At 38.5% G+C, this 12,642-nt stretch overlaps 1 protein-coding gene and 1 long non-coding RNA gene across 3 annotated transcripts in view; both read right to left on the bottom strand.

Annotated features, from left to right (window-relative positions):
* Nucleotides 1–202: 202 nt before the first annotated feature.
* Nucleotides 203–6,318, bottom strand: LOC145658815 (uncharacterized). Its single transcript, XR_014124723.1, has 2 exons — nucleotides 4,574–6,318; nucleotides 203–2,976 (listed from the first exon to the last, which is right to left on the bottom strand). It is a non-coding gene; the product is annotated as an uncharacterized LOC145658815 (long non-coding RNA).
* Nucleotides 6,319–6,515: 197 nt separating this feature from the next.
* oca2 (oculocutaneous albinism II) overlaps nucleotides 6,516–12,642 on the bottom strand; it is a 76,064-nt gene continuing 69,937 nt past the window's right edge. For both annotated transcript variants that reach the window (XM_081718322.1, XM_081718324.1), the window contains one exon: nucleotides 6,516–7,922. In XM_081718322.1, coding sequence (XP_081574448.1) covers nucleotides 7,835–7,922 — 88 coding nt within the window. In that variant the 3' untranslated portion in view covers nucleotides 6,516–7,834. The remainder of the gene's footprint in view (nucleotides 7,923–12,642) is intronic.

Raw genomic sequence — 12,642 nt, 5'->3', positions numbered from 1 at the left:
CTTTCTGCTGTTTGCAAACTCCTTTCTGGTATTTGTATGTTTAATTATATAATTATCAAATATGCTGTGCATCTAATAATGTTCTCTTTCTACACAACATGAATGTCTCTGTGTTTGCCTCATCTTATCTTCGATCTTATATTTTAAGTCACTGAGCTCATGTGACTGTGAATAGCAATCACATTTAAGACAATTTGATAAATATGGTTGAAATATTCTCTTTAATACAGAGTAGTTATTCTAACAGTGTTCATTTGCAGTGTTTATCAGCAAAAATCAATCAATACAGTGATGCCAAGGGTCCCTGAAGTATTCTGACAAAAGTTTGTTTTTTTTTTTACTGAAAAGCTTTGAAGGTCAAGTATTTTGCATTATTACAATTTTGCAAAGACTGAGAAAAAAAGCTGATATTCTGTGGATAAAAAGACACTTTGAATTACAAGAAATGGAGGCAGAGTGGGGCAGAGCAAATACAGCCATCCACAACTATGGCAACCATAACCTCAACAAACCTTTGATTAGAATTCTGAGCAAAACATTCACATAGTTGTGCTGTTCATGAGTTTGAGAAACATGCTGAATGAGTATGAGTGTAGAATGGCAAAGGTTATTCCTAGAATCCACAATGGTAGCAGAATATATTTTATATTGTGTCAACTTCCACTGGTCAGAATTCAAATCTCGCTTATTGAGAGGTCTGCTGGTGAGCTCAGAACCCAACTTCTTGATTACAGTCAACATAACCCATTTAATCCAAATCCAATTTATACAGGACTTAGCAGGATGAACAATTGGAGGCAGAGAGGCCATGAAAATTAGTTGGAGACTATATTCAAGGGCAACACAAACTTGGTTATGGGACAAAATTATAGAATTACAATCAAGGTATAATTCTAAATGGAAGTTTAATAATTGTTATAAGATCACCATGTCAAGTAAGGTCTTAGGACCTACTGAGTTTTTTTTAAATCTACATTCTACATAATACATATAGGGGATATGAGACAATGTGTTTATTTCATCCTGAGTGAAAAATGTGGAAATGTTACATAAGTTTACCTAGCTTCATTAACCACATATGTATTTAAAAATACTGCTAATGCATGTTTGTTCGTTTGAGTATTTGTTTTGGGTTTAGTTTTTACCGTTGTCTTTCTAAAAAATATGCTTGTAGGTTCATTTCACTTTGTCTGTTACCAGTGTTGATTAGTGACTAATGTTACAATTAACTAAGCTGTAGTAGTATATAGTATTTTCTAGTTTCAAGAATGTTTATTAAACAATACATATCACTTTTTGATAAGAATTTGATCAAAAGAAACATGTCTGTTCACTAATACAAATTCTGATTTGAATTCAACATACAAAATACCATAGAAAACTAATGCCCTCTAATGATCAGTATCTAAAGCCCTTCCAACACATAGCAGCTATTCTGTGATTTACATTTACACTTTCATCTAGACCTGAATGAATTACTGTAAATCAGGACAGACCAGACCCAATGGTCAAGTGTAAATATGTTAACAAATATGACATGTAAATATGTCATACAATATGTATATGCTAACAATGTTAACCTAGTTTTGTACAAAAAATATCAATGCAAATAGATGCTCCACATTAGAAATCCCAACTTGTATTTTTAGGCCAGTGTGTTACATCCTTAACATGCTTTCAAACCCTAGTAAAGCATTTTACAAGGTTGAGTAATCCATTAGCATGTTAAAGCCTAATGCACTTTGACAGCAGACCTCAGTGTGGAACTGGAACTTGAAGGAAAGAGGGATAGAGGAGGAATCTCTTTTTTAAGGGCCTCAAACAAGTGCAGAGCTCATAGAACAGATAATAGGTGATGTAGAGCAATAACATGTCATTTAGTACAAATTAAATGTTAATCAATGTTGGAAGATCTTTAAAGATAATTTACATCACCTTTCAATATGTCAAGGCTTGCCTGGGAGAGAAAGGATACCAAGTACCAAAGAATAAAAAAGCATGAATTTAACTGTAATTAAATATCATCTTCACCTCCTGTGTTATGACCATCCAAAAACCCATTTAAAACCCTCCCTAATGCAATATCCTGGTAACCTTGCTACCCTGGAGAAAAGTCATTTCCACTTAAGCCTTAGCAAGAAGAGAGTTAAACTATATCCTCATATGGTTTTCAGTAATTAAATAAATAAACAAAGTATAAATACTTTACAGGCACTGCACAAATCTACTCTGACATGAGACTGCCAGAGGACTGACATTGCTGCAGCACAAAACAGCCCTAACAGAGCCTTTTACATGCATTACACCAGATCAAGGTATTGCAACCATAATTCTTCCACTCACTCTCCCAGCTAGGAAAAACATTAAAGAAATATGTTTGAAACCTGGTGCTTGAAATATGCTTGAGCTGTCATCCCAAGAAATTCTTGTTGTGTGTCCAAAAATCTGTGGGACTGCAAACATACTCTGTTGCCTGAAAAGTTTCTTTAAGATCAGATGTTAGCATTGCCTTTATCCATATAGCTTGCAAATGTTTTTTAATCTTATGGTGGTACACTTTCACTTGTCCCAGGTCTTGTTCAACATTCATCATAATGGTGGTGGTATTGCTGTGGACAGCATTTCCTGGATTAAATATCTTGTTACATGTCTCTTTATCTCTTCCTGAGTTACCTTCACTCCTTTGGCACAGGGGTCTTTAATGAGATTTGTTTTAGCATGCACCCTGTTTAAATGCTTCATCAAATTCCTTGTCAGATTTGCAGCAGTTGAAATTTGTCTTTTGCTTGGTGTTATACGCCCTGTCCAGAATGTCACCATCACCTGGAGGGCCAGGCGAGGCAGGTGCAGAATCATATAGATCATGTCTAGATCTTAGAAGAAAGTGGAACTGGGAGCCATGGAAACAAAGGAGGTGCATTTGAGGTGGGAATGATCAAATCACTGTATTTGATGATGAAATATTGATGTACAGATCTGTGCAATTATTGGAAAGAGAAAATGGAAAGTGCCAGTGAAAAGAACAAACGTTAAAACAGCTAATGAACACCAGAAAGACTAATCCTGCTCCTAACTACAAACAAGCAAACCAAAAACCTATCAGTCTCACAAGTCAATTAACATAAAATACAAGAGCCATATCCTAGTGTTTATACAAATTTAAATTTTAAAAAAATCTAAGTCCATTCAGGCATCCTAATCTGTTTTCCCTTTACACAAGCTCTGACACACAAAAACATGAACATATTTTAAAGTTATCTTTGCATAAATCAAATTAAAAACAATAAGGATATCTGTATTTATGGAAACATCCACTCATCCTCTGCTGCCACCATAATCTAAAATGAGCTTGTGTTCATTCTGCACTGAACTGGAGGAGTGGTGTGAACAGCTATCAAAGGGGGAAGTTGTTTTGTAATTAATATTATTTGCTTAGAAATGAGTAACTCAAGCAATTTAAGTTTTACTAATTAGTATCTGTGATGTCTTTATGAAAGGAAAAAGCAGGTTATTGTAATGCATTACTTTGTACTGTGTTACACTCAATACATGCAGTATATTAGTATTAGGGAGTGGCTTTTCTGGCTTCAAACTAAGGCAAGATTTTTAATGAAATTGACATATTCAAATTTCCTGTCCACAATACCTATAATAATGCTGGGCCTAATGGATAGGAACCTTGTCAACATAAACGACCTTGAGAATGAAACTGCTGTGTGAGGAGTGCTGGTGTGCCAGCTGAACAAGTCACAGCCTACGCATGACAAAGTGGACCTGATACGCAGCTCTTGTGCTTTTATGCTGAATATGAATTATAACTGCAACGATTACTACTTGAAAGGTTACAAGTACTGCTAAATATTGCAAGACCACTTTGAAAGTAGTCAGACCATAAAATCAGGTTGTCAGTATTCATCTCCTATTAAATCTTGTGTCCAAAATATGTCACTGCAAGATTAATGTAACACATTCATTGATATTCTCAATCTGTTTTTCATTTACTTGTCATGTCTACGGTTTTCTTGACAGCAGTTTTATCAATCTTATAAAATGCGTTTATTCTGTAATTTTCTGAGCTGTTGCAATTCTAGCAAAGTCAATGAAAAGAAGTTTTGCCTGGGTTTATGAATTTTTATGAGCATTCTTCAAAAGAGCACTGGACGCTTCTATGAGCTCAGTTCAGCAGACATGCCTCGGCACAGTGACACGCTGCACAGATCTTATCAGATTATAGATTACAGAAACACAGAGCAGGGCTCTGTTTAGAGTGTTCAGTAGGCCATCTGTGCATGCTAATCAAATGATGGTTGACAGTGTAGTGAAAAAGTCAGCACAAACCCAACATATAGTCACAACATACTCAGGGTTAAATCTCTGTTTTGGTACATGGACGTACACATATGACAGACATTATCGGGTACAGCCTAATATTTGAACATGGCAGATAAGAACATTCTCACATTCTTCCTTTTGTTGATGCACCTACTCACCTGGATGTGGCCAAATGCTAGATAAAATTCTTACAGGTATTACAAAGTTTAAAATAATGTTAGCATGCTAATTCTCTACTTACCTTGAGTACTGGAACATTCAATCCATTCATGGCAGATGTTACCACAGTAGCAAGGCTCTCATGCCATGTGTGGTGCTGTCGAGGCTTGCTCGTAGGTTCTGACAAACTCTAAGACTATCTGATGTTAAGCATTCTATCTAAGCATCGAGGCCTCCCAGCTACATACAGGTCACACTCTACCTGGAGAATCCTGCAGTCAGTGCTCCCCAAGGAATCAGCACAGGGAACTAATAACGTTAGAGCCTGACAGAGTAAAGAGGCTTGGACTAAAACCCATCAAGCACATTTTCAGAAAACATCAACCTGTGTCAGGGTGGAAGACAAATAGGCAATCATATTGTTTATGCTTTGCACATTGGAGCATAATGAAATAGCTGCACATCTGTTATGTAGTTTTGAGCAGTTCTGAAATAGCTCAGGAGCATGACATTTGAGTACAGCAAGGATTATAGCTTTGTTTCCTCCTTATGAGTTATGGCTAGCTAGTTATAAATGTGCCCTTGAAACAAAACACTATACATGTCCATTTATTGTTTTTCAACATTCTACAAAATAAAAGCATTTATATAATGCATTATTACAAGTTTTATTTTTTTAATAGCCCATGAATGATATAAGGTTTATAAAGTTTATATAAAGCATATTCAGCCTTTTAATGTAATTTTAAATGACAAAGTCTTACAAAAACTAAAAGTACTGATTCAACAAAAAGGGGAAATTGCTGATATAAGGATTTTAACTGCAAGGGCTCAAATCATTGCATGTAGTCTACTAATATGCATGTGGTTTAGCTATATCGTACCAGGTCTGTAACTGTTAGTAAGTATCATGATTTCAAGGACATTATTCAATAACCCACTGTAATGCATTTCCAGCAAGTATTTTGTTTGCACATGCATATGGAATAACCAAATTATAAACCGGCACTGGACTTAGACATTTACAGTGATTAAGGTCTGTCAGTAAGCTTTTGTTCCACCCCTACCCCCCTGAAACTTACTGGGACAGACTTAGCAATGCTCAGAACTACGGTTCTTATTTATTTAGGTGTTTATGCAAAAATGCCTGCTTGAGTACTCTGCTGGCCCAGGGAATTTCATGGGTGCCACTTCCTAGAAGGCTTCACGACTGCAACCATTTCACTATAATGCGTGGGAGTTGTAGAGCGAATACTCTTGCAAAGTGCTGAACTTTGGACATAAGACGGAACTGAACTAGAAGAGGGGCGAATTGAATAGAATAACTAAGTAATATGTTTAATAACAGACAGACTAATAATACAGAATATAATAAACAGGCTAACGGGGTGAGAGCGAGAACTAGGTAACAAGGGAATTAAAAATAAAGGACAGACTAACGGAGAATAACGAAGCAGTATAAAACTAGGACATGCAGGGAGAACCCTAAACCAGACTACCTACGATCGACAAACAAAAAACACAAGTAATAACTCCAAGAAAACCAGATAACACTTGCCTATAAAAAAAGGGGAAACAAACAAAAGCGAAGCGACGGGAGAATACTGGACGAGGAACGGGCTGAATCAGACAAGCGAATACGAACGGGGAAAGCAGCGTAGAGAAAAAATACAGAGAGACAGCACAGCAAACTAATGAGCAAACTACACGGGACCACGAACTCACCCAAGGCCGAGCAAAACAACAACCGACAAACAAGAAACGCAGGAACAAGGTTTACATAGGAGCACAATTAGGGACAAACTAGGAACAGCTGGAGATATAGGGGCGGAGACAGGGAGCCATTGAGACAGACGAAAACTGGAAAACACGGAAGTGACTAGGGTGCCAGGGAAACGGGGAACGCTCCGCCCTGAGGGTGTGACATTCACGTTCTCTCTAGGCTCGCAAGTGTCATCAATCACAATTGTACATAGGTGTCAATAAAACGTTAATAAAAGTACTGTGGTCTTTGAACTGTCAAATTATTTTTTTAATCAAGATTAAAAAAATTTCATTTGCTTCTTTTCGTCACAAAAAGACATTAGACAGGATGTCTGACACAAACATTTATGTGTAAACCTGTAGGCAGGTAAATAAAATCTGAATATTTTCATTGATGAACAAAGCACTGTAATCATTTATCAAATACAAGCCTGATATGACAATATAAGGTCTTTACCTTAAGAGACATTGTTATATGAATTCATCTGGGGGGTTTTTAGGCAGTGGGGCAGGGGTAGCTTTCCAACTGTGAAAGTTGAAATGAAATTTTGACACAAGATTCCACATCAAAAATAAAGTATATAAATGTATATAACTGCATTTGAATCAATTAAAGTTAAATAAACAGAAGTGAGGTTAAGATTTAGATTAAAATATTTCCTTGTAATTGCAGAGTTAGGACATACTCTATAGGATGGAACAGTAATTTGAGAGATGGGTTGTTTTAGGAGTGAGCTAAAAGTGAACTCATACAAAAATTGACTGCACTGGTAAAAATCAGGAACAATGATTAGCAACATTTAAGCTTTTATTATATTTTATTCTGTTTACACTACACTTGACAGACTAAAACAGATCAAAGATCTACAGAGATGGTTTCTAAACTATGCACACATAGCTACATGACAGATTCATAGTTCATCAATTTAAAAATAATGAAATATGAATATACTTAATGAAATTAAATGGAAAATAAATCACTATGAGTCTGTTAGGATTGGAAAATTTGATTAAATTTATGACAAGCATATATGAATATCCCTTTCATCAGATTTTATGGTGCTTGTAAAATATATCTAACAAAGATACATCAATACATCTAATTTTATGGCCATAATCATATTAACCGAACTACAGTTTGCTTTTAATAATAAGGAATGAGGAATCTTCCGCATAGTCATTCTTCTGGCAAATGTAAACAAACATACCAAAATTCTATATTAGAAACATCACTAAAGTTAGCAACAGCACCATAAAACAGTGTGAAACACTGCTACCTTATTTCATATGTAAGTACAGGCATTCCCTGAATGTTTTATCGTGCCTTTGTAGCATCACACTTTGGACCTCAAACCTTCATTCACTGATCGCTACTTTCCATTCTGCTGAGCCTATCAGCTGGGCCTGGGATGGCTGCTTGTCAACACCCCCAGATCATTGTCACGTTCAACTCTCATGCACATTGATTATCTCCATCTCCCTCTCCTGCTGTTTCTCTCACTCTCTTACAGACACACAGAAACACAGACACACACAAACACAGAGAGATAGAGACCAATTGACAGTACAGACAACAGGTTTAGGTGTTCCATCCCAGTCCAATGTGAGTTGCCAGCAGGTAGCACATGCCTATCGTACATGTAATCAACATCATGGGGAAGCCCAACCTGTGAAAGGAAACACAAGGCCAGTGAAAGCCTGTATATCACTGCATCTTATGGCAGCCATAAGGGGGCATGGTTATAGTGCTCACCAAGCAAGCTCTGGAAATTTCAAACATCCAGCCTACCACAGGTCACTAAGAGTCACAAAAAAAGAAAAGCCAAACCCCAAGTACAAAAGGCATCATATGAAAACTGCAAGATTACCAGTCTGCTTCACATTAACATGTTTTAAAGTGCAGTGACATCTATGGGGAGTCAGCTGTGAGTTGTTCTACAGATTGCTCTTCTTGCAGAGCCTGGCATTTTGGTGTCAGGGTACAGAGCCCTTGTCAAGCATTACCACCATTGTGATTCACAGCCAGTTTGTAATGCCACCTCTCCCACACTCAGTCACAGTCACTTCTTACTCCATCACATTGGTCATGGCTGTCATACAGTGATGAATCTTGAACACCCATGATGGAGAAGATCTATGGCATACTGAGTCAAAGTGATCAAAGAGTAACTCATCAAGCATGATAATTTAACTAGATTCACCTGTTATACTCCACTCCCAGACAGCCCCTTTCAACACAACAGAAGCCTGCATAAGACTGTGTATATCACAGAATTGGCTGATTTGGATGTTTTTTGGAGAGTCCCACTGTGATTTCGACTTTGGTCATGCTCAATGTCTTGATCATTCATCTTACAGCATCTATTACCCTCTTTCTCCTAAGAGGATTATATATTGCTGCTAGTGAGTGGACATGGTGATCTCCTGCTCTAATATTTTATGTTGAGTTTGTGTGTTTGTTGTCTTTGGGTGCCACTATGCAGATTCTCTACACACGAGAAGAAGCTGAACCATTCTTGTCGTTGTATACTATCATGTCCGCTGTCTTGTTGGTATTGACCTCCCAAGTAGTTGCTCGAACCTTAGGACATGAGGTGATCAACCTCCCTCTGGTAATATAATTCATCATTATTAGTAGAGAGACCCACCACTGTGGTGTCATCTGCAAATCTGATGATTTTCACAGACTGGTCACCATGGTCAACATAAGAGCTGTCTGACAGGGACCACAGTCTACCATAGGCTACAGACAAAGCACCCCTCCCATGCAAACATCAATTCTAAACTCTCAGGGCAATTACATTTTTCTACACAAGATTCAAATTGCGAAGGCTTTCCCCTTATCCATCTATGCCAGCCATAACCTCTTATCCTTCCACTTCCAGCGCCACCCTTCACCCTTATTGCACTATCTGCCCCTTCCCTCCACACCCGCCATTATAATTTACATTTCTGAGAAAAACATCTGTACCCTCTTCAAAACACAAATCCTGCACAAAGCTTGAAGCCCTGATATAGTGTCATCTGCTGCCCTCAAACACTGTGCCAGTGAGATATCTCCAGTATTTACAGACATTTTCAATCAGTCTGGCCATCCATCTGTTAGAATTATCAGATTTCCAGATGAAACCACAGTGTCAGCCTCATTACTAATAATGATGAATCCCACTACTGGGGACTAACTTATGTCATGGTGTGCGAGCAACAACTTGGAGCTCAACACTAACAAAACAGTGGAGATAACAGACTTATTAGGAAAATGCTCAAGTGCACTTCCCCCTAGCACTTAATGACATCACTGACACTCAGGTGGAATCAAGTCATTGGGTACTATTATCTGCTAAACACTAAAACGGGACAACAGTATGACCACCCCAGCAAAGAACACACAACAGATAATAATGTTCTTATGACTACTGAAGAGATTCCAAGTCAGGTCACAGATCCTGGTCCAGTTTTAAAATGGCCATTATGGAGAGCATCTTGACCTCATCCATGACGGTCTGGTCTGCCTGTATCTCCTTGCTCCAAGGTCAAGGTTCAAAGGGTTATGAGCATGGCTTAGATGGTCATCAGCTGCCACCTGCCCTCTATCAAGGATCTATTGAGTAGCTACAACATGCATGGAAGACTGACTAATTCTTCCCACCAAGCTGACAGTCTGTTCATAAGACTTCCTTCTGGATGGCAGTACAGGACTATTAAGATCAAAACCACACAACATCAAACTAGCTTCCAAAATCAGTAGCTCTTCTCAATACATCTTGAACTCTTACACTGCTGCATTTGTATTTATGTGGATCTGTGCCCTTAGTATTGACTACTCATAAGACATTATGACCTTTTGATGCGCAACTGCATTTTGTATTGATCACTCATACCACATACCACTTGCCTACTGTGAGCTCTACACACCATCTAATATTCAGCACTTATTTACTGAATCACACTACTAGTGTCCTAGTGTTTCATATTATACTGTTGTACTGCATGTCATATTCTGTATTGCAGATGGATTACTGTATTGCGTGAAGAACAAAAAAAATTCCTAGTACATGTAATGTACTTTGGTGTATAAAATGATTCTGATAGTATAGCTTTCATTGTAATGCTATACACAACGTTTCATTGACATAACCAGCAAGGAACTATACTTGGGTGTATTATATGCTCTTAGAACACTGCTAATAAACACATGACTTTCTAACCACCTAGGAAAAAGTTTGTGATTTGATCATTTAGTTTCAAGGAACAAACAGCAAAAATCAGTGTGAACAAATACAATACTTGATTGAATGTAAATAAAATTATGTTTCCTCAATAATAACATAGATAGATAGATGAACAAATAGACAGATAGACATATAGTCATATATCTGTTATATAGCCTGTTAAACATTACTGTTATGGATCTGACAGTAAACTACAAATTAGCCCATAAACAATTTAATCAAATTGCATGTTACTTTGATCTCTGATGAGGTACGGGTGAATCAATAATATGCACTCATATCCTCTTTGGTTAGTGGGCACAGGTGTTTAATTCATCCATAACCTCCTGCACCCTGTGATGCTCTCCATGTGTGTGTGATGCACTGTGTACACAAGATTCACCGCAGACAAGCACGTCTGGAATGTCGCCTGCCCTGAAGAAACCATATTAAAGTCTGAATCTCTAAGCATTAATGGCAACTCAAAGGCTGAGGAAACAGTGGTGAGTGGTCACTCATGCTTCAGCTGGGAATAAGTCATACTGCTGCTTTGCCGAACACCCTTCCGCTTGCACATGGGCAGCCGTTCATATACCACAGATATCTGTGGGGAGAGAGGTATTACTGGGAGAATTACAAGCAGGGCCTGGTGTAATCTTTGCCCTTGATCTTCACCTTTGAGCATCTTTGTGACCCTCAGTTCACCGTTGAGCAGTTGCCCAGCTGCATGTTCTGACTATGCAGCAGGATGCCACTCCACAAGCCACACTATAAAGAACATGGGAGAGAAACCCATGAGTCAGGTGAATCAGTACATCCTGAACCCATGTGAAATGTGGCCATAACAGATCTCCCTTACATATATGCTATGGCTTGTGAATGTAAGTGCTGAACTAGACACTTCATTCTCTGAATGCTCACAGCAATGTTATAATGTCTATTCACAGCAAAATTCCTGGCATTGAATGAATTTAATAATTGTGAAATGAACATCTGCAGTCCAGATATGAGTCCACAAATGAACAATGTATGAGTTATTCCAACGCTAGGGACTTTTTTGTTTGGCAGCAAGCAGGAAAAATTGTGGACTTTTTATCCATGTCAGCCAAATTCTGAGCAGTGAGTTTACTAGGGATAAATTCAGTCTCTGGCCTCTCTCTCACTCAATTCCTCTACATGAAATTTTAATGATGCTTGTTTGGTTTACATGAACTGACAGAAAATCAGTCAGGTCCTACTGCCCGAATAAGGTGTCCAGCTGAATGTCATCTTAGATTGCACAGAATAACAGAGTTGTCAAGAGCTCAGTGCACTCACTGGCATGGCAGCCTTAGGCATGCATTTAGGCCCAGCACTTGGATTTCCCAGACAGACAGATGGAGTCTGTGTACCCCAGACACATGGGGACGTTGTGAGGGCAAATATGGTGGCATGGTTCTGAGTGAGAGCAAATGGATGATGGGGAGAGCTGAATGGCCAAGCAAGTAAAGCTGCAGATGGAGAACCAGGATGAGGGGATGAAGAGGGAGTTGTGGAGGAGAAGCCACAACAGGCTAAGGTGTCAAGGACATTGAGAACAGAATGGCGAAATGCGGGGATGATATCCTGCTGAAGCAGATCATATGGAGCCAAAAGGCCACAAGGCAAACAGGGAGACAAGACACTTGATTTCAGTCTCATACACACAGACAACACACACACAGAATAATACACAGAAGAATCAGGTGAATGAAAAGTAATAAAATGACAAAGCTGTGTAGTGGAATGTACATGGGATACTGATGTCATGTTCAGCTGGGACATCCTCCATTATGCTCTTTTGAAAACTACATAATTAGACCACTGGACTGTGAATTCTGCACGTAGTTCAAGAACAGAGCTCCCCATTGCTCTGCTGTACAAATCAGGTGTCTAATACCAAACAGACAGGGATAGAGGCTAAAATGAGTGCTAAGGTAGGAGGGGCTTGATCAGGTGTGCCGTTTGGGGGGGATGCATGTCTGTAAGCCTTGCGTGATATAGACAGAAGAACAGGACAAGCAGCTAATGTATAATGTGAGTGATGTGAGTAAAACAAATGTGTAATTCATAGCTGTTCAGGAATCAGTGCTCACTGTGGAAGGTATGAAAAGGGCATTAAAAAGCTCCTTACACACCTGCAACCAATTTTTTGAGT

Source organism: Electrophorus electricus, chromosome 7 (assembly GCF_041902795.1).
Source record: "Electrophorus electricus isolate QZ-2024a chromosome 7, ASM4190279v1, whole genome shotgun sequence".
In the NCBI taxonomy this organism is placed as follows: domain Eukaryota; kingdom Metazoa; phylum Chordata; class Actinopteri; order Gymnotiformes; family Gymnotidae; genus Electrophorus; species Electrophorus electricus.
This window is presented reverse-complemented; position numbering and strand designations above follow the sequence as displayed.